The 22,004-nt window shown below is 40.2% G+C and overlaps 1 protein-coding gene across 1 annotated transcript in view; it reads right to left on the reverse strand.

Moving 5' to 3' along the window:
• LOC139170396 (cytosolic phospholipase A2 epsilon-like) overlaps positions 1 to 22,004 on the reverse strand; it is a 55,489-nt gene that overhangs the window by 22,075 nt on the left and 11,410 nt on the right. Inside the window, exons 4-10 of the mRNA XM_070757581.1 lie at positions 17,106 to 17,242; positions 11,989 to 12,120; positions 10,229 to 10,269; positions 9,058 to 9,100; positions 6,724 to 6,781; positions 4,112 to 4,281; positions 3,909 to 3,995 (exon numbers count right to left, since the gene is read on the reverse strand). Coding sequence (XP_070613682.1) covers positions 3,909 to 3,995; positions 4,112 to 4,281; positions 6,724 to 6,781; positions 9,058 to 9,100; positions 10,229 to 10,269; positions 11,989 to 12,120; positions 17,106 to 17,242 — 668 coding nt within the window. The remainder of the gene's footprint in view (positions 1 to 3,908; positions 3,996 to 4,111; positions 4,282 to 6,723; positions 6,782 to 9,057; positions 9,101 to 10,228; positions 10,270 to 11,988; positions 12,121 to 17,105; positions 17,243 to 22,004) is intronic.

Here is a 22,004-nt window from a genome sequence, read left to right on the forward strand (position 1 = left end):
TGTGATGAGCTAATTCACAATTTTATAATATATGAACTACCCACCTCTACTTTTTAATTGTTATATTTCTAGACTGGTTTTTAAGAGTATCTAAAACAGGGATGTAAAACTCAATTTCATTGAGGGCCACATCAGGGTTCTGTTTGACCTTGGGAGAGCAGGGGGAGTATGGCCAGCTTGACATCAAGGGTGATGTGGTGGCCCAAGTGCTGCCCTCCCAAGCTCCATTTTCACTGGCAGAGAGTTTTAGGAGGCCACCCAGCCAAAAATGGAGATTGAGAGATCGTTTTCATTGGCAGAGGCACCGTAGACCAGTCTTTCGCTATTTCCAGGGTGGCCCTGTCTGCCAGATATAAGCACCCCACAGGCCAGATCCATGGGCCTTGAGTTTGACACCCCTGATCTAAAATATTTTAGTTTGCCCCCATTTCTTTTTAAAAAAATTTAAATTATTTTGGAATAGGTACACACATAACAAAAGCAGACATACATCAAACATTTGAGTATTTATAACCCTGTTTTCTGTCAAAAGGATATATATACATTGTACATTACTTTGTTAATGCTATAATTGCACATTCTTTATTTATACTGTAAATAAAGTTACTTCTATTATTAAGCTACTAAACAGTATCTCTGTATAATTCGTTTGTCATTTCTTTCTTTTAGACAATTGCAAAATTAATTCCACTGAGAAATGTTTCTGTTGGATTATGACAGCAGACAATGCAAAATTCTATATTCTAACCATTTTTATACTTGAAATTTTGGGATATATGGAGTACTCCAAACTTTCAAGTATAAAAAATGGTTAGAATACACAATTTTGCATTGTCTGCTGTCATAATCCAATGGAAACATTTATCAGTGACTACCCAGACCTAAAATTTGTTGTAAATGTGGTATAGGTGATTGTAGATAAGGAAATAAAAAAGGAAGTGAAAGCTTCTCCTTATGATTATGTACTCAGAATTGCAAAGTATGGCTCCTTTCAGGGCTAGTTAATTTGTAATTTCCAAACTAAAATAAGCATACTGAACTGGAAGTTCAACCTTAATCCGGTCATAGAGATGGGATTGCAATGGTAAAGATAACAGGATACATAAGATCGAAAGCATGTGATAAATATCTTTAACCTATGGAAAATGCAAACAATCCCATATTTATTTATATCAGATACCTAAATTACTTCCCATTGGTTCTAAATCCAAAACATCTGCATTCTATCTAGCAGCCTTTGTTTTTTAATTTAAGTAACCCCATGGGGTCATCTTTTATCTTTCTCACAAACTCTGTCTCTTTCTCTGTCTCCGTCTCTAGTTCTGTCTCTGTCTCTGTATTTAGCTCTAGCTCAATTTCTAGCTCTATCATGAGTTACATCCTAATAACTAGGATTTACATTCAGTGACCTGTTTTATCATTACAACCAGGAGCTTAGCCAGCAGTCTGGTTATCTCTGGTTGATTAGTGGCATTTAATAAATCTTTGCTCCATCTAACACCTGGCAATGTTTGTTATTGTGTGTGGCTTTTATTTTGTAGTAAGCAGAAGGGGGGGGGGGGGAATACATTGGAACTGCAAAGTAATCATTTAGATCTACCAAGGAAGGATCAGGAAATGATTTTAAAATGTGATTGTGCCTTGTTACAACAGAAAGGAAGAAATCCAGGAGACCAAAAATAAGATGAGATGAGATGAAGTTTCACTGAAAATCTTCCAACCCTGCAGCTTCTGCAATATTTCTTCTGAAGCAGCAACTGAGTGGGAAGAAAACCAACTTAATTGTGGAAGATCTTCTCAAAACCTACACATTATGAAGATAGGCATCTCCGAGTTGCACAGAAAGGCAGCATATTTTCTGCAAAGGAGTGCCTTGGGTGCGCTATGAAGGATTTCATTCTTTTGCCTGAAACAATCTAAAATTTAGGTTATATGGAAGATCTTTATCCAACAAGAGATTGTTGCTTTCCTAGCATTAAGTTAATGTTGCTCAGGACTCACGCAGTCTAGCTAAACAAAATCCTCTTCGATCTTGGATGGTACTCAGAACGCTATGCAGCCAAAATGACTTCACATGGTTTGGATCCAAAAATGCAAAAGATGGGAGAAGAGAAGACATTGAAGTCTTCTTTTAAAAAGTATGTTAAGGAAATAAAGAGGAAACAGAGATTTGGGTGGCGTAGGACAAAACAGGGTAGAAGAACAAGAAACTGCCAGGTGGAATTGCCGGTCATGCAGGCTACGGAGAAGAATGAGTAAACACAACTGAAGGAGGAATGCCAATTGCCCAATATGGAACTGAATTGAGGGAACAGTGAGCCACCAACCACATACAAAGAAGAGAAGTGAATAATCATTTCCTAAATAAGAAGCTGTAAGAACGAGAAGGCGGGGGAATTTACTCCCGATGGGTAGAGATATGAAGGGAGGTAAGGAGAAAAGGTAAACATTTACAGGATTTGAGAACATATATTTGCCATGCATAGTGTATTGAAATGTTGACTATTTGGCAACTGGGTGATTACAAGGGAGAGCTTCATTAGATTAGGCTAAGAAAGATCAAGGGGAGGATGATAGTAGCGATAGGCAAAAAAGTAATCCATTCTGTGAAAAAGAAATGGAAATCATTTAAGGCAGTGTTACAGATTAGGTCAATATTGTAGCCTTACTCAAAACCTGAAGGTCACTTATATTTTTCCATATGAATAATTATAATTCATTTTATATGGGGCTTAAAACCTTAAAACCTCTCTGCATACTTCTGTAATATGGTTATTGCAGCAGCTGTAGAATAGAATGGAATGGAATGGAATAGAACAGAATTTTTTATTGGCCAAGTGTGATGGAACACAAAAGGAATTTGTTTTCGGTGTATATGCTCTCAATGTGATTATCATAGGGTTCAAATAAGCCATCAGGAAACAATCAATATTATTATAAATTGTATGGATACAAGCAACAAGTTACAGTCATACAGTCATAAGTGGGAGAAGATGGGTGATAAGAACGATGAGAAAAACTAATAGTAATAGTAATGCAGCCGTAGTGAATAGTTTGACAGTGGTGACTGGTGAGGGAATTATTGTTTAACAGAGTGATGGCATTCAGAAAAAAAACCTGTTCTTGTGTCTAGTTGTCTTGGTGTGCAGTGCTCTATAGCGACGTTTTGAGTGTGAGAGTTGAAACAATTTATGTCCAGGATGCGAGGGGTCTGTAAATATTTTCACGGCCCTCTTTTGGAGTTGTGTAGTATACAGGTTGTCAACGGAAGGCAGGTTGGCAGTAATTCTTTTTCTGCAGTTCTGATAATCCTCTGAAGTCTGTGTCTGTCTTCTTGAGTTTCAGAACCAAACCAGACAGTTATAGAGGTGCAAATGACAGACTGCATATATACAATATGTATATACACATACAGTACTTCCAAATACAATTCAAGCAATTGGTTATCATAGATAAAAACCTCAGGTGACTCGGGGCCTATTTACTTTCAGGATCACTTGTCCCACATAGATTAGGCCTGCCTAATCCAAGGACATCAATATTTCTGAAAGTCCCCACCTATTAATAGGGGCAATAGAAAGGGACTCCAAAATTGGACATTCTGGAGATTTCCTTCCTCTAAAACTGCTTCCCTCTTGTGGCAAGAATAGTTGAAATTCTCATGGTTTTCCAAAGCTTGTGAAAAGTTGGCTGTTCTGGAAGATTTTTTGGTGTTACCAATAATTTTAGCAAACATATTATTTTCAAAAGTATAATAATATAATTGTTTATTTTTAAAAATTGTACATTATTTTATTATCGCTGCACCGGCTGCACCTTTTGCACATTTGTGTACATCTTAACTGAAATGTTTTACAAATTCACCAATAAATACACATTTATTTCTAGTTTTTAAAGAAGGCACTCACTTCCACTATGGGCACTTTCTCTCCCATAGGCAGGGAATTCAGCTTCACAATTGGAACATCTTCCTTACAGGAACAAGTACAGGAACACTAAAGGGGGGAAAAAGGATAAACAGTATAAATGTTTTTACCTAAAAGGTTTGTTCTAATAAATTAACGAAAGGACATTTCTTAATAATTGTGATTAATGAATTAGACTGACATACAGGGTTATAATGGGGTTTTGACTTTGGTAGTTTAACATCCAGGGATGGATCCTTGTACTTGATATAATGGAACGTATTGGGACACGGAGGTGTGACAACTGCATCTGAACCCAACTTAAAAGTTTGTGTGCCTTCGTGGGATCCTTTTATAGAAAGAGAAAGGTCTTTCCCTAAAAACAAAGGGAAAAGAATATGGGGAAAACATCGTTATAAGCAGAGGTTTTCCTAAGAAGCAAAACATTACAATGTAACATTTCAATGTGAATAATATAAATTATTAAATGGAAAAAAATGGAAATAAACTACATTGTTAATAATTAATAGTTAAAACTAAATTATTTCATATATCAAGATCCTCTTGAAAAAACTTTTAAGGAAAGTTCTATAGTCATCCATTCACCAGCTGTGATCTGGGTGGCAACCAGAATTAACATTGAAATTCCTTCCTTCCCTCCCCCTCCTTAGGGGAGGACTCCCATTATTGTGCACGCAACTTTGTTTTTAATGCATGCGCGCATGTGCATTCCAGCATGTTTTTGCTTCTGCGCATGTGCAGGAAGCAAAATCTCACGAGGGGACACAGAAGCAAAAAACCACTTAAATCTCATGCATTTGTGCATCCCCTCATGAGATTTTGCTTCCTGTGTATGCGCAGAAGCAAAACCATGCTGGGACGCACGCACATGCACGCAAGAGAATAGAAGCTGTGGTGTGCTGTCCTCAACCATACCGGTAGCAACTCGCTACTGCTCCCTCCTCTCTCTCCAATTCCCCCTCTCCCTCTCCTTCCCCTTAAGAACATAAGAAGAGCCAAATCCCATCGAGTCCAGCATTCTGTTTCACACAGTGTCCCACCAATTGTTCTTGGGGATCTTGAGCAGAAAGAGAAGGGAAGACCCTCCCTTTCCCTTGACCCCCAACAAATGGTACTCAAGGGAATCCTGCCTGCCTCAAACAACATAGAAGCAGCACTTGGACAAACATTTCAATAACCACCGATACACTTGGCATCCATGAATCTGTCTAATCCTGCCTTGGAGCTATCAAGGTTGACAGCTGTCACGACCTCTTCTGGAAGTGAATTCCATAAACCAATGACCCTCTGGGTGAAGACATATTTCCCTTTATGTGTCCTCGCTTTCTTACCTATGAGCTTTAGGGAGTGCCCCCTCGTCCTAGTATTGTGTGATAGAGAAAGGATTTTTTCTCTATCCACTTTTTCTGTCCCATGCATGGTTTTATACACTTTGATCAAGTCTTCTCCCTCTTCCCCTTCTCCCTCTCTCTCTTTGATTTCCTGGACTGGTCCTTGCAATTTTCTTCACAAAATTTGGGTGGTTTGCCCTTCTTTTCTTTCTAGGACCAAGAGTGACTAGCTCAAGGTCACTAAGCTAGTTTTGGCCTTAAGGAAGTACTAAGACGTGTGATGTTTTGGCTTTAAATCTGGTGTGTTAGCCCCTATATCAAGCCCACTCTTTCTCAAAACCATCATACAAATTTATAAATCAGTGAAAGAAAAGGCTAAGTCAAGGCCCTTTCAGAAAACACATTGCTAACATATCACACAGAGATTTTCATTCCAGAGTTCTGTTAATATTCTGGCCCCAAATTGTGGGAGATCAGGGAGGAACTAGGTTTTTATGGACTTCCGAAGGCCAACAGTTTCTATCGCAGTAGGTGCCGTGATAAAGAAGTGCACCAAGTGAGATGGCTTCATCAATGGATCTTGGACCATGTTTTGAACATTACAATGTTCACATTAACCCATATTTGCAACAAAGTGGTGGGGGAAACCTTTGTAAAAATGTCTTATCCATATTCTCAAATAAAGTACATTTTAAGTAAATCGGATAATTGAATGACTTTAAAGGAAACTTGTGGACAATAATCATTAATGCGGAGAGGGGCGGCATACAAATCTAAATAATAAATAAATAAATAAATAAATAAATAAATAAATAATCATGAATGTAAAACAAAATGTATATGTAGATATTCTAGCTACCTTGAATATCATGTGTTTTTATAATTTAGTGTTGTTTTAGAATTGCAATACTAAAATGTTGCTATCTGAATTCTTTTGTGGTTTTTAGAAAGAAAGTAAATACTCTAATGATGAATAATTTTCTTCAGTGTGAACAGCCAGAATTCAAGAAGTTTGTGTAGTCAGTGTTGGGGGAATAGTATAAGGGAAAAAGTACAGAAAATAAGGATAAACCAATAAGCTACGTTCCCGCCCCTCTTCCACTTCACTGACAAAACCTTGACCACCTAAATTCCCTCACTTTAGTCATGGAGAATCAGTTTTATGGTATCCCCTGGTTGTTTAAAATGGGAAAATTTAAATCTCATAATTTTAATGACCTTATTAAAATTATTCTTGATCACTTTTAGTAACTCCATTTCTAAAGAAATAATACATTGACCTGATTTGCTAATAACCATAAACCAATATGCCAAGTAATAATGAGATCGCTGGAGTTATATGAAGAGAACTGTTGAATCATCAACAGTTTCCTGACTTCTTTGTTTGAATTTTTTTTGCTCTGTTGTTTAGCATAGTAATGAAAACATTTTAGTTATGACTATGAAATGATTTTATGCAAACTCACGTGATTTATGTCGCTTGCTTTGATCCACTTCAGCTTCCAGAGTACAAATTTCACGACACTGTAATAAAAAGAAGTAATAAACAAAAGCAGCATGAATGATGACATGTAGATTCAAAACTGTTTTGTAACATAACTTTGAATAGTACCACTATAGTTGTTGTGGTTAGTTCTGGCCCAGCTCCTGCCCCAAGGACTGTGGATGTGGGGGAGACATCCACATGCTGTAGGCCTGTTTTGCTCCCGGTGGAATCTGCTGGTGAAGGCTCCTCTGACCAAGAAGACATGAGTGACAGGGAGGAGGAGAGTGTGGCAGACAGCTCAGAAGGAGATCAATTATCTAGCTCCTCCTTGGATTCGGAACAAGAGTTAATGATACAGCCACACATGCGGAGAGCGATGCATAGGCAGCAACAACTGAGAGATTATTATCAAAGAAAATGAGGCCACCTGTGGTTGGGTGGGGCTGTAGTAATTAGTGAGGCTGCTATAAATAGCAGCCTGTGGGTTTGGCCATTGTGGAGGATTATCTGATCGTTGTGTTTCATGCCTGCTTTGCTGACTTTGACCTTTGTGTGCTGATTTTTCCCCGCTTTGAAACTAAACCAGAGCCAAGTGTGTTTCACTTTGTGAAAGAAGAATTGCCTCACAGCTGCAAGCTAAGTATCACAGAACTGATAAGGGACTTGTACAAATTACCAGTTTGTTTGGAGACGAGTGCTCTCTGCTTTACAAAAAGAGTGCTTAGTTTATTTGAATTTTTGGTATAAAGAACATTGTTTTGAATTTTCAAACATGTGTGCGTCTGAAATTTGTATCTGTGAATTTTCGGGAGGATTCTACCAGAGAGCTTAACAGAACAGGTAGGTAGGCCATTAGCAACAAGCAGCTGCTGTCATGAGTCAAATGCTTTGCATTAAAACAAATGCTTCTATTGATTGCCAATAGTTTCATATGAGTATATCATTTACCAGAACCATCAACTCCCACATCATAACCAGTAGTGTATTCTAAAACCTGTTGCTACCAGTTTGTGTTCCCGCGCGATGCTTCTGTGCATGCGCAGAAGCATCTCGGGCGGGTGGGTGGATCCTCCCGTCACCAGCACTACTGGTTCACAGAATTGGGCTGAACCAGGTGCCACCCATCACTGATCATAACCCAGGATCTCACCTAAAATAGGGACAAGGGAAAAAAAGGGTTTTGATGGAAAAATATATGATCAAAACTAAAAGATAAAAGAAAGTTCCCAGAGTGGAATATAAACAAAAGAAACAACCCCCCCCCCCATAACCTCCCCCCCTATTCCCTGAAAAGCATAAAAGTAAAACCAGAAAACTGTTATGTTGATGATATGGGAACTCCAGTGGAATAATTAAAATTTAGTTCTCTGATGGGCAAAAAACTGCCAAAAAACAAATTCGAGAAATAAAGGAAGATTATTTGACTGAGTCTTCAGACAAGTTAAAGTTTATATGTTTTAAGAGATCTACAGAAAACATGTCTCTGGACCTGGCAGTGTTTTTTCTATCTGCTATTTTAGTTCTTCTAATGTCTTTTAAAACATACAAAGATGGGTATCACACAGAGACAATTAATGGCTGGTTTCTAATTCCAGGACACTTTTCTCCCAATGATAAAGGAAGAGCACAAGCCATCTTTGACTCTGGAAATCTTTGGGAAAATCAGAGAAAATGGGAGAGCTGTCTTAAACCTGTATATTTCAATTTAGAGGTGGTTTTCCTTTTAGATCAGTGGTTCTCAATCTTTCTAAGGCCGTGACCCCTTAATACAGTTCCTCGTGTTGTGTTGACCTCCAACCATAAGCCTAGCGCCAATTGTCCCAACAGAGCTTTGAGCTGATTGGCAGGAAAGTCAGAGAGATGCCCCCACTGTAAACACCTGATTGGTCGGATTGTAAAAATATGTTCCAAGATGCCAGAATAGAAGCTTTAGTTCCTAATGCCAGGGAAAATTGTCTTTTCCCAGGGTCTCAGGCGACCCCGTGAAATGGTCATTCGATCTCCAAAGGGGTCCCGACCCCCCAGGTTGAGAACCACTGTTTTAGATGAATATAATTTGTGTTTTACAATCCTTATAAGAAAAATCCAGTTCTTATGTTATTCTTAAACAGGGATTAAATTATATGGCAAATATATCTTGAAATCCAACCATCATTAATTAAAGTGCATTGTTTCAGAATCAAGTAACAGAATACTCCCAGCAAAAATGTGAATTGATACTTGTAACTCACATTAGGTGAACTAGATCACAGTGGTATTATTAACTGTGATAAGCTGCAATCAGTGTGTATGAAAAATAAAATTCTAAATTTACCACCAGAACTCCATTTGTAATTATTGTTTCCGGAGGTCCACACCTAGAAAACAAATGTAAAGAAATATATAATTCCAATATTCTTTCAAATCATTGTTTCTTCCTCATCCAAAAAGAAACATATCATGTTTAAAATACGATCCATACACTGATATTTAAAAATTTTCTATAGTTGCTCCAAATTGTTAATGAGTTGTTGTGATGGCTTATTGTTGTTCCATCTAGTAATATAAAAAACAATGTAAAGACTGCTTGTAATAGAACTTCTTCTGAACCACAGTTATGATATTTGGTGTAGCCTTATTTGAATTTGAACTCAGGCCAATGTAATTATGTACCCATAACTCATACGCTTCCTTATATCAATATTGTATTTATACAGGACTTTGCATAGGAAGTTATGTAACACCTTTACAAATGAAATTTCTTGTTGATAGTTTCTAGCTAATTATAATTTCCATACCTTAAACAGAGATGAATTGAAGGATAAGTACTGTTTGTTTCCTCTTTCTATAGTATCGTACAGGGATTGTTAGAATAACAACTAGAATCTTGTTGTAAGTCATCTATTAAAGCTGCTACATTGTCTTTCAAGGAATATATCTATTTTTACACAATGAAGTATGCCTGTCTCTTTATTTGTAGTTATCTTATTCCTTATCACTTATAAAGCAATTATCTCTCCATGTGTGTATAGTGGTGGTGGTGGGGTTGTATTTAAATATACAAATAATCACTGTCTTTGACCAACATTCTATAACTCTTATGTAACCCAATGGCTCTTGCTATTGAGTTCATTTGAGAGCTGGTTTTATTAAAACAATTGTTTGGATGTTGATGTTTATTGAGTGAGTTTTTCTACCACTAGGTTTATATTGTTCTGCTTTTCTATGTTACTAGAACAGTGTGAGATAGATTTAAAGAAAGAAGCTATACATTGTTGTTTCTTTATTGTTTAGTAAAAAACAATATATAAGCAGGACTATATCCCTGGTTGCGTTTTATTAATATTTAATGAAAAACAGTTTCCACCAGACCTACCTATTTTTTTCTAGTGAAAATTGAAATTCTTATACAGTATCTACTGATGGTCTCTATTTTTTCAATTGATTTGAAATAATTATGTAGTATGCCATAATAATACAGAAAATAAACAATGGAAAATGCTTACGCAGGCTCCACTATAAATTCAACTTCCAGCTCTTCTTGTGTCTGCCAGAAAGAAAATAGTAAATTTGAATGGGTGTAGAATCTTCCCTTTAGCATCAGTTTAAGCACATGCATACAACTTCATCTCAGATTTTAAAAAAAGGTCAATGACATTGAAAACTGATGTATGCATGCAAACAATTCACTTTTCTATCTGATACACCTATATTTTTCATCAATAATAAGAAAATATATGGAAGCTTTAATTTATTAATGTATTGTGCTCTCCAGATTACAATTTTTCTTACACATTGGCAAGAAACATGATTTCCATCGTCACCCAAATCTTCAAAAAATCACTAGAGATATGTCATGTTCCTTCCTGCTATCATCCCAGTGCCGAAGAAGCCCTCCATCAAAGAACTGAATGACTACAGACCAGTTGCGCTAGCATCTAGTTATGAAAACCTTTGAAAGGCTAGTGATGTCCCACTGGAAAACCATCATTGGTCCATTGTTAGACCCCCCTGCAATTTGCGTACTGAGCAAATAGATCGACAGATGATGCTGTTAATATGGCTCTGCACTACATCCTACAGTACCTTGAATCTCCAAAGACCTATGCTAGGATCCTCTTTGTAGACTTTAGTTCGGCATTCAACACCATCATACATTCTTCTAACTAAACTAAATCAGCTACCAGTAAGTGAACACACCTATAAGTGGATCACAAGCTTCCTAACAAACAGGAAGCAGCAGGTGAAGCTAGGCAAAATCACTTCAGGTACCTGTACAATTAGCACAGCTGTCCCCCCCCCAAGGCTGTGTACCCTCACCAGTTCTCTTCTCTCTATATATACCAATGACTGCATCTCAAAAGATTCATCTGTTAAACTACTGATGTTTGCAGATGATAAAACAGTGATTGGTCTCATTTGAGACAACGATGGAACCGCATACAGATGGGAGGTTGAACAACTAGCCTCTTGGTGTGACCGGAACAATATAGAACTGAACACACTCAAAACCATAGAAATGGTGATAGACTTTAGGAGAAACCTTCCCATTCTACCGCCTCTTATAATACTAGACAACACAGTATCAACAGTAGAGACTTTCAGATTTTTAGGTTCTATCATATCTCAAGAGCTCAAATGGTCACCTAACATCAAAAATGTCATCAAAAAAATACAACAAAAATGCTCTTTAAAATTAAAATAAGGCTGCAGTACAAAGAGTAGACAAAAGTGAACTCTATCAAAAAGTCAACACTTTTTTAAAAAAAAAACCAGACAGTATTAATGTGAAATATGTGACAAATGAAAATTTTAATATAAAATCTATATAAAATCTACAAATCAAAATAAAAAATCAAAACAGAAATGCAGGTTACTTGCCCTCACTTTTTCTGGTATTCAATTTTAGCCAAATTCTGAGGTTCTTTTTCATAAGATGCATGAATCATTATACTAATAATCTATTAAATTTATATGCCAACCAACTATCAACGAGTTATCATTTATTAGCACCATTTTTGCAGGTATAACTGATAAATCAGTTATGGGGAAAGAGCTCTTTTTTAAAAAAAAAAAATTCAGAAAAGTTATGATATCCCAATAGCCAAATTTTGTAGTTACATTCATAGGTAACAAGGCTGGCAGCCAAGAAAAAAACCTTATCAATTTGTTGATGACTAAGTGGACTCTATTCAGTGTGGTGGATCAAAAAATGTTTATAGGTTAACATACAGTATACTCACTCTTACAGTATCACATTTCTCACCTCTGGATCACATTTAAAATTCATAAGAACTTTCTCATTATCAGGAAGACGAGCTACATCGAAACTGATCGTGAAAAGGTGATCATCTTCAGTAACAGCATCGGAGTCATACACAAAGAACTCTAGCACATTCTGTGAAGAATAAGAAATATTATTATTATTATTATTTATTGGATTTGTATGCCGCCCCTCTCTGTAGACTCGGGGCGGCTAACAACAATGATAAAAACAACATGTAACAATCCAATATTAAAACAACTAAAAAAAACCTTTATTATAAAGCCAAACATACACGCAATCATACCATGCATAAATTGTAAGGCCTAGGGGGAAGGAATATCTCAGTTCCCCCATGCCTGACGGCAGAGGTGGGTTTTAAGGAGCTTATGAAAGGTGAGGAGGGTGGGGGCAATTCTAATCTCTGGGGGGAGCTGGTTCCAGAGGGCCGGGGCCGCCACAGAGAAGGCTCTTCCAATGGGTCCCGCCAAACGACATTGTTTAGTTGACGGGACTCGAAGAAGGCCCACTCTGTAGGACCTAGCCGGTCACTGGGATTCGTGCGGCAGAAGGTGGTCCCGGAGATAATCTGGTCCGGTGCCATGAAGGGCTTTTTAGGTCATAACCAACACTTTGAATTGTGACCGGAAACTGATCGGCAACCAATATATTATATTGCAGGCATTTTCTGTATCTATAAAACAGACATTAGGACATATGTGGCTAAAATACCGATTCTGTGTTTCTCTCAGCACTGATCATATATGCTTGAAATTTCTGCTTTATTGCCATTTTATAATAAAGTATACAAATATCAGCCACAATAGCTTTCCCTGTGTTATTGGGATCCCCTCCAACTCTGGTAGGACAAACATCTGCAAGGAAATAACTCAGAGAGCACCAAAGATTCCACATTTCAACCCTACATTCTCTTTTATTGGCATTTTGAGATATCTCCATGGCGGACTAGGGATGAGGCTGGAGGCAACAAAATGTGGGTATGTCCTCTAAATGGCATCTTAATACCATATTTGTGGGATATGCGGATGAGCTCTCAATCTTCCCAAGAGTAAACATGCTTAGTTCCAGCAGTCTCTCCTTACATGACTCAGATTTCAATCCCCTGATTATCCTAGTTATCTTTTCCAAATCTGTTCCGGGTTTATCTGATATCTTTCTTATAGTGCAGTATATAAAATGAATTATCTAAGTAGTCTCCCAGCTTTGGAAGATTTACTTCTAAAAACAGCTGGGTCACTTCTGGAGAGGACCTATCTCCATTATCTGTAAGAAAGATGGAATGTCCTCCTCCTTTGATATTTAGTCCACAGCACATAATATTTTGTAAGCCTTTGTTTATAATAGCAAGCACAAAGAATAGTCCTTGGTATTTATTAAATATATACCTACCCAACTCTATTATTATTCTGGAATACAAACTGAAACACATTTCTTTTGAAATCATCGGACCAGATTATCTCAGGGGCCGCCTTCTGCTGCACGAATCCCAGCGACCAGTTAGGTCCCACAGAGTGGGTCTTCTTCGGGTCCCGTCAACTAAACAATGCCGCTTGGCGGGACCCAGGGGAAGAGCCTTCTCTGTGGCAGCCCCGGCCCTCTGGAACCAACTCCCCCCAGAGATTAGAATTGCACCCACCCTCCTTGCCTTTCGTAAACTGTTTAAAACCCACCTCTGCCACCAGGCATGGGGGAACTGAGATATTCTTTCCCCCTGGGCCTTTACAATTTTATGCATGGTATGTCTGTATGTATGTTTGGTTTTTATAATAATGGGTTTTTAACTGTTTTTAATATTGGATTATTATTATATACGGTTTTATTACTGTTGTTAGCCGCCCCGAGTCTGCGGAGAGGGGCGGCATACAAATCCAATAGATAAATAAATAAAATAAATCTTTCATAAGTAAGAATCTATGTCATCAAATAGATCAGGAGAATAGAGATTTTATTGATGAAAACTCACACCATCAAACATACCGTATTTTTCGCTCCATAAGACACAGTTTTTTTCCTCCCAAAGTAGGATGAAAAATCAGCCTCGTCTTATGGAGCGAAGATGCAGGCAGGGGGGGGGGGGGAGGCTGCGAAGTCGGAAGCGCCATCCCGCCGGCTGGCTGGCTAGCTGCTGCCTGGCCCCCTCCCTCCCGGAGGAGGGTCTCCCTCCTCACCACCAGCGGCGCTCCCCCTGCCAGCCAGCCAGCCAAGCCCTGCCCGCCGGAACCGGCTCCTTGCTCTCCACCTGCCGCCCGCCGCGTTTGCAGGAGGTGGTGAGGGTCGGGCGGCCCGCCAAGGCCAGGAGGGACGCCGCTGCCCCCCCTTCCCTCTCTCCGCCTGCCGCTGCGCCGAGAGGAAATGCCGACAAAGGCTTTTCTCAGCGGAGGCCGGCGAAGGCGATATTCAATGCCCTGCCCGCCTCACCTGTGCCGAGAGCTCTCAGCAAGGGGGTTGTAGGAGAGGCGGGGCCAGCGGCAAAGGTGATATTCAATGTCGGGGGCGCACGGGCGGTTGCACGCGCTCCCTATCTCCCTGCTAGCCCACTCAGAATATTCAAAATAAGAAAAACCTTTGCCGGTTAAGGTTTTTCTTATTTTGAATATTCCGAGTGGGCTAGCAGGGAGATAGGGAGCGCGTGCAACCGTCCGTGCGCCACCGACATTGAATATCACCTTTGCCGCCGGCCCCGCCTCTCCTACAACCCCCTTGCTGAGAGCTCTCGGCAAAGGTGAGGCGGGCAGGGCGTGCGCGCGTCACCGCTGAGAAGAATGGAGAGAGAACGAGAGTGAGTGAGAGCAACAGACAGCAAGATAGTGAGAAAGAGAGAGTGAGAGAAAGGGGGGAGAGAGAGAAAGAGAGGGGGAGAGAGAGAAAGAGAGGGAGAGGGGGAAAGAGAGTGGGAGAGGGGGGAGAGCTAGCAAGAGAGGGAGAGAGAGAGAGAGGGAAAGGGGGGAGAGAAAGAGAGAGGGAGAGGGGGGGAGATAGCAAGAGAGGGAGAGAGAGAAAGAGAGAGGGAAAGGGGGGGAGAGAAAGAGAGAGCGAGAGGGGGGAGAGCTAGCAAGAGGGGGAGAGAGAGAAAGAGAGAGGGAAAGGGGAGAGAAAGAGAGAGGGAGAGGGGGGAGAGATAGCAAGAGATGGAGAGAGGGAAAGGGGGAGAGAAAGAGAGGGAGGGAGAGAGAGAGAGGAGATAAAGGAAGAGGAGAGAGAGAAAGGAAGAGAAAGAAAGAAAGAGGGATAGAAAGAGAGAGAGAGATGCTCAGTGAGCCTTTCTTTGAAGTTGCCTTTCTTTCTTTCTTTCTTTCTTTTTCTCTCTTGCTCTCTTGCTCTTTCATTCTTTTTTCTTTCTCTTTCTTTCTTTCTTTCTCTTGCTTTCTCTCCTTCCTTCCCTCCTTCCATTTCTTTCATTCCCCCTCTCTATTTTTATTTCTCTTTCATTTTCTTTCTCTCTTTCTTGCTTTCTTTCTTGCTCTTTTTCTTTCTCTCTTTTACCTTCCCTTCCTCTATTTCTTCTTTTCTTTCTCCTTCCTACCTTCTTCCCTCCCTCCCTCCCTTCAGTCCTTCCTCTCTTACTCTCCCCTTTCATAAGTTTCCTTGCTTCCTTCCTCTGTTCCTGTTCCTTCCCCCTTTCTTTCTTTCTTTCTTTCTTTCCTTCCTTCCTTCCTTTCCTCCCTCCATTTCTTGCTTTCCTTTTCCTTCCTCCCTTCTTTCCTCCCTCACTCCCTTCTTTCACTCCTTCCTCTCTTCCTCTCCCCTTTTTGGCTCAAAATATTTTTTTTCTATTTTCCTCCTCTAAAATCTAGGTGCGTCTTATCAGCAGGTGCGTCTTATAGAGCGAAAAATACGGTATATACAATTTGCTTCAGATTTTATTTATTCTCTTCCTTGAAGTGCTGTTGGTATATTTAAAATTATGTTCAGGTGTAGAAGTTGAAAGTTGTTGCATGATTTTGACATGAAACCTTGCACACTTCAATGACTTTCAAAATTTATTAGCAAGTAGGGTTATGCATGATTTAAACATGAATTGGAAGAGGTTTTTCAGAATTCATAGGATCATGTGAGAAATGTGTCTCTACCACTCATGAAATCCTGCCAATCTTTCTTCAGGCGTCTACATGAACATGATCCAAAGTTGTGGTTGCTTTAAGGAGTTGATTGATTAAAGTTAATGCAACATTAAACAGCTGCTAGTTTCTTAAGAATTGAAAAAAGAAATGTTATTTTAATTAAGCAGATAGGTGTTCCATTAGTTACAAGCAACTTTTCAATTTACAATTGCTTGCTTAACTCTTGAAATATAGTACCGATACTTTAGTTTTCCTAAGTTGGTTGAGAAGTTAAACTGAGACATATTGTACCAATACTAGACACCATAGTTCCCTCTAAGCTGAGCAGTGAGCAATCGCTCACTTAAAAATCATCATCAACTCAGAGTTTTCCAAACCTGCCCAGAAGCCGAGAGGGAAAGAGTGAGAGGGAAGGAGAGAGAGAGGAAGAGAGGAAGAGAGAGAAACAGATAGAAAAAAGAGAGGAAGGAAAAGAGAAAGAAAAAGAATGGGAGTAAGGAAGAGGGAAAGAAAATCAAAATCTAGTTTGAAACTAGCTCAACTATTTAAGTGGCATTTTGATATTGATAGAGTTGCCCTATTATGAGCTCACTGTTATAGACACACAGTACAGTATTTTATTTTGAAATTCTCTGAGGCAAAACAGGGTGGGTTTTTTATTTATTTGTTTGTTTGTTTGTTTGTTTATTATTTCTGTGCCACCCAGTCCCGAAGGGACTGCCACTCAGACACTATACTTTTCCGCCCCCCCCCCCCAAAAAAAAAAATTAGAGGGAACACTGCTAGACACAAGTTAAGAAGTGTGTATAAATTCCAATTCAGAATATAGGTAGCAGAAGCTATCATATATGCTGTCAGTTCCTGGTTTTGTTTGTTTTTTCAAAATAGGACAAATAAGCATGATGGTGAAAAGCAAACAGAACTCTACCCCCAAACCTGCAAATCTCATGATATCAAACAACACATACCAATATTGATAAAGTGGTATATATTTTAGAAGCCGTTCAACAACAGCTAAAAGAGATAAAAGGTTTTCACCTTGACTTGTCTTTGAATTCTATAATAAAAGGTTTCATTCCAAACTGGGTTCTTGCAATTATTTACAGTTTTAGTCTTCAGCTTCTCAGTTGTGGCAGTCGGTAGGCAAAGGGTCACATAACAATCGGAGTGGCTTACTGTATAAGAGGAAAAAAAGATAATGTTGCCAGTTTCGAAGCCAGCTGCCAATCTTATTTAAGGCAGCATAAATCACAAAAATGTCTGAAGCTCTGTCATACAAGAGTCTATCATTATATCACTGAGTCCACCCTAAGCTCTTAAGTAATAAGCACAAAGCATTTATCTTGAGACATCTTAAAACATAAAGTATGCTAATAAATCAACACGTTCTGCAACTCTTGTATCACATGTTTTGTCCTATCAGCGACAGATGTACACAACAGCTATTATTATCTTTTATCAACCCCATTATGTTAAAGGGAAGTGTCCAATATTTTACACACCTATTTTTAAATAACCTGCTTTAGGAGTTTCCATCACTACTAATGAAGTAGAAACTGTCAATTTTAAATTTTTTTTTAAAAAAATGCAGATTGCATACAATATGTTTGCAGTTTTCTGAAAACTATAGCGGTTATAAGATCCTATCCTGTCCATTCCTGTCTACTTGTATGATGCATCCACTCCTAATCACAAAGAAGTCAATATGGTGAAACATGCATTGCGATATCACAGTGCAAATTCTACCTTTTTTTGCTTGTACTGGGACATCACAACGTAAGTAATATGTTTGTGAGTGACATAGGGGAAGGTTTGGTAGGGAAGGTTTGCCCATTTGCCAATGACTCTAAAGTGTGCAATAGGGTTGATATTCCTGGAGGCGTCTGTAATATGGTAAATGATTTAGCTTTACTAGATAAATGGTCAAAGCAATGGAAACTGCAGTTTAATGTTTCCAAATGTAAAATAATGCACTTGGGGAAAAAGAATCCTCAATCTGAGAATTGTATTGGCAGTTCTGTGTTAGCAAAAACTTCAGAAGAAAAGGATTTATGGGTAGTGATTTCTGACAGTCTCAAAATGGGTGAACAGTGCAGTCAGGTGGTAGGGAAAGCAAGTAGGATGCTTGGCTGCATAGCTAGAGGTATAACAAGCAGGAAGAGGGAGATTATGATCCCGCTATATAGAGTGCTGGTGAGACCACATTTGGAATACTGTGTTCAGTTCTGGAGACCTCACCTACTAAAAGATATTGACAAAATTGAACGGGTCCAAAGATGGGCTACAAGAATGGTGGAAGGTCTTAAGCATAAAACATATCAGGAAAGACTTAATGAACTCAATCTGTATAGTCTGGAGGACAGAAGGAAAAGGGGGGACATGATCGAAACATTTAAATATATTAAAGGGTTAAATAAGGTCCAGGAGGGAAATGTTTTTAATAGGAAAGTGAACACAAGAACAAGGGGTCACAATCTGAAGCAACATGAGAAAATATTATTTTATTGAAAGAGTAGTAGATGCTTGGAACAAACTTCCAGCAGACGTGGTAGATAAATCCACAGTAACTGAATTTAAACATGCCTGGGATAAACATATATCCATCCTAAGATAAAATACAGAAAATAGTATAAGGGCAGACTAGATCAGGGGTCTCCAACCGCCGGTCCGCGGACCGGCACCGGGCCGTTGGGGGTTTTCAGCCGGTCCGCGGCGCCAGGGCCCCCTCGGCCTTTCCGCGCTGCCCACCACCCGCCCGATTTGCCCCCTCTGCTCCTCTGCCACCTCCTGCCTTTCACCGCAGCTCCTCCCGCACCCGGAACGCACGCCCTGCCCGCCTCACATTTGCCGAGAGGACTTTCGCCCCGGGCTCTCAGCAAGGGGGCTGCATGAGAGGCGGGGCCGGCGGAAGGTGATATTCAATGTCGGGGGCACACGGGCGGTTTTGCGCGCGCTCCCTATCTCCCTGCTAGCCCACTCGGAATACTGTATTCAAAATAAGAAAAGCCTTCGCCGGCAAAGGCTTTTCTTATTTTGAATACGTATTCCGAGTGGGCTAGCAGGGAGATAGGGAGCGCGCGCAAAACCGCCCGTGCGCCCCCGACATTGAATATCACCTTCCGCCGGCCCCGCCTCTCATGCAAACCCCCTTGCTGAGAGCCCGGGGCGAAAGTCCTCTCGGCAAATGTGAGGCGGGCAGGGCGTGCGCGCGTCACCGCTGAGAAGAACGGAGAGAGAACGAGAGTGAGTGAAAGCAACAGACAGCAAGATAGAGAGAAAGTGAGAAAGAGAGAGTGAGAGAAAGGGGGGGAGAGAAAGAGATAGCAAGAGAGAGAGAACAAGAGAGAGAAAGAGCGTGAGAAACAAAACAAGAGAGAAAGAGTGAGAGAGAGAGAAAGCAAAAGAGACAGAAAGAAAACAAGAGAGAGAAAGTGAGAAGAAGAGAGAGAAAGAGGGGGAGAGAGAGAGAAAGAGAGAGGGGGGAGAGAGAGAAAGAGAGGGAGAAAGAGAGGGAAAGGGGGGAGAGATAGCAAGAGAGGGAGAGAGAAAGAGAGAGGGAAAGGGGGAGAGAGGGGGGAGAGAAAGAGGAGATAAAGGAAGAGGAGAGAGAGAAAGGAAGAGAAAGAAAGAAAGAGGGATAGAAAGAGAGAGAGAGTGAGAGATGCTCAGTGAGCCTTTCTTTGAAGTTGCCTTTCTTTCTTTCTTTCTTTCTTTCTCTTTCTTTCTTTCTTGCTCTTTTTCTTTCTCTCTTTTACCTTTCCTTCCTCTATTTCTTTTCTTTCTCCTTCCTACCTTCTTCCCTCCCTCCCTCCAGTCCTTCCTCTCTTACTCTCCCCTTTCATAAGTTTCCTTGCTTCCTTCCTCTGTTCCTGTACCTTCCCTCTTTCCTTCTTTCTTCCTTCCTTCCTTCCTTTCCTCCCTTCCTTTCCTCCCTCCATTTCTTGCTTTCCTTTTCCTTCCTCCCTTCTTTCCTCCCTCATTCCCTTCTTTCACTCCTTCCTCTCTTACTCTCCCCTTTCACACCTTTCTTTGCTTCTTTGCACCCTTCTTCTGTTCCTGTACCTTCTCTCTTTCCTTCCTTCCTTCCCACCCTCCGTCCATTCATTCACCCATTCCTCTCTTGATCGCCCCTTTTACGGCGCCGCTGACAGCTAGCTCCCCCCCCCCACCGGGCCATGGAAAACTGGTCTAGCTGAAAGCCGGTCCCTGGTGCAAAAAAGGTTGGGGACCTCTGGACTAGATGGACCGTGAAGTCTTTTTCTGCCGTCAGACTTCTTTGTTTCTATGTTTCTAAGTACAAAGGAATGGGATTTGCATTGTGGCATCACAATGCATGTTTCATCACATGTCCCTCTCCCCCTCATAGATGTTTATGCATATTGATGGAGATTGCATGAATAATAGGAGAAATAGCTGTAATATATGCATGGTAGCATCAGAATTGTATTTGAGAAATGTAATTGGTAGGTGTACTTCAGTGATGGGGAACCTATGGCACGTGTGACAAGGAGCCATAGGGCACATTAGGTGCTACCCTATGTCAGCTCCAGCGCACATATATGCATTAGCCAGCTGATTTTCATCATTCTTTTCGGCCATTTTCACTTCTCCCCAGGCTTCAGGAAAGTCTCCCGAATCCTGGGGATTGAGAAAAATGGCCTGTTAGGCCAACCAGACATTTGGAAATGAACTTCCAGTTGTCCTGTTGGGCCATTTTTTTGCTGTCCCCAGGCTTCAAGAGGCTTCCCTGAACCTGAAGATGGTGAAAAATGGCCAAACAGGCCATGGAAGTCTAGAAAAGTTCACCATCACTGGTGTACTTGGATGTATTAAGGGTCACAGGGTTTTTTTTTAAAATAGCAATAATAGGAATAAGGAAAAAAGCTTAACAACAATTACAGATTTTATTGATTGATTGATTGATTGGATTTGTATGCCGCCCCTCTCCGTGGACTCGGGGCGGCTAACAACAGTGATAAAAACAGCATGTAACAATCCAATACTAAAAATCCTTGTTATAAAACCAATCATACATACAAACATATACAAATTGTAGAAGCCTAGGGGGAAAGATTATCTTAGTTCCCCCATGCCTGATGGCAGAGGTGGGTTTTGAGGAGCTTACGAAAGGCAAGGAGGGTGGGGGCTATTCTAATCTCTGGGGGGGAGTTGGTTCCAGCGGGATGGGGCCACCACAGAGAAGGTTCTTCCCCTTGGTCCCGCCAAACGACATTGTTTAGTTGATGGGACCCGGAGAAGGCCCACTATGTGGGACCTAACTGGTAGTCCTCAACTTATAGCAATTCATTTAGTAACCATTCAAAGTTACAATGGCATTGAAAAATGTGACGTACGACCTTAAGAGTCTTAAGACTCATTTGTGCCACCAGGGTTGGGACCATTAGATTCTTGCCCCCTGGCCGATCAATGTGCTGAGAGAAAGTTGATTGAATGGGAATGACTGTTTTTTATGGCTTGGGTTTTTTAGATGTCATATTTAATTAATCGGATCTAAAATGTTATGCATTGTTTTATTATATGTTGTAAGCCGCCCCCGCCTCCTCGGAGAGGGGCAGCATAAAAATCCAATAAATAAATAAATAAATAAAATCTTCACAGTTACGACCTTCACAGCATCCTCATGATCATGTGATCAAAACTCAGATGTTTGGCAACTGGTTAATATTTATGACCATTGTTGTGTCCCAAGGTCTTGTGATCATCTTTTGCAACCAGGGGGAAGCCACTTAATAACTGGTTTACTAACTTATCCACTCCAGGGATTCACTTAACAACTGTGACAAGCTAGGTTGTAAAATGAGGCAACAAATGCCTCACTTAACAACAGAAGTTAGGACTCAGTTGTGGTCATAACTCAGGGACTACCTGTATTTGTACAATTCAATAGTCCAACACTCAGCACATCTGATATCATAT

The sequence above is a fragment of the Erythrolamprus reginae genome, chromosome 1, assembly GCF_031021105.1.
Source record: "Erythrolamprus reginae isolate rEryReg1 chromosome 1, rEryReg1.hap1, whole genome shotgun sequence".
Lineage (NCBI taxonomy): Eukaryota > Metazoa > Chordata > Lepidosauria > Squamata > Dipsadidae > Erythrolamprus > Erythrolamprus reginae.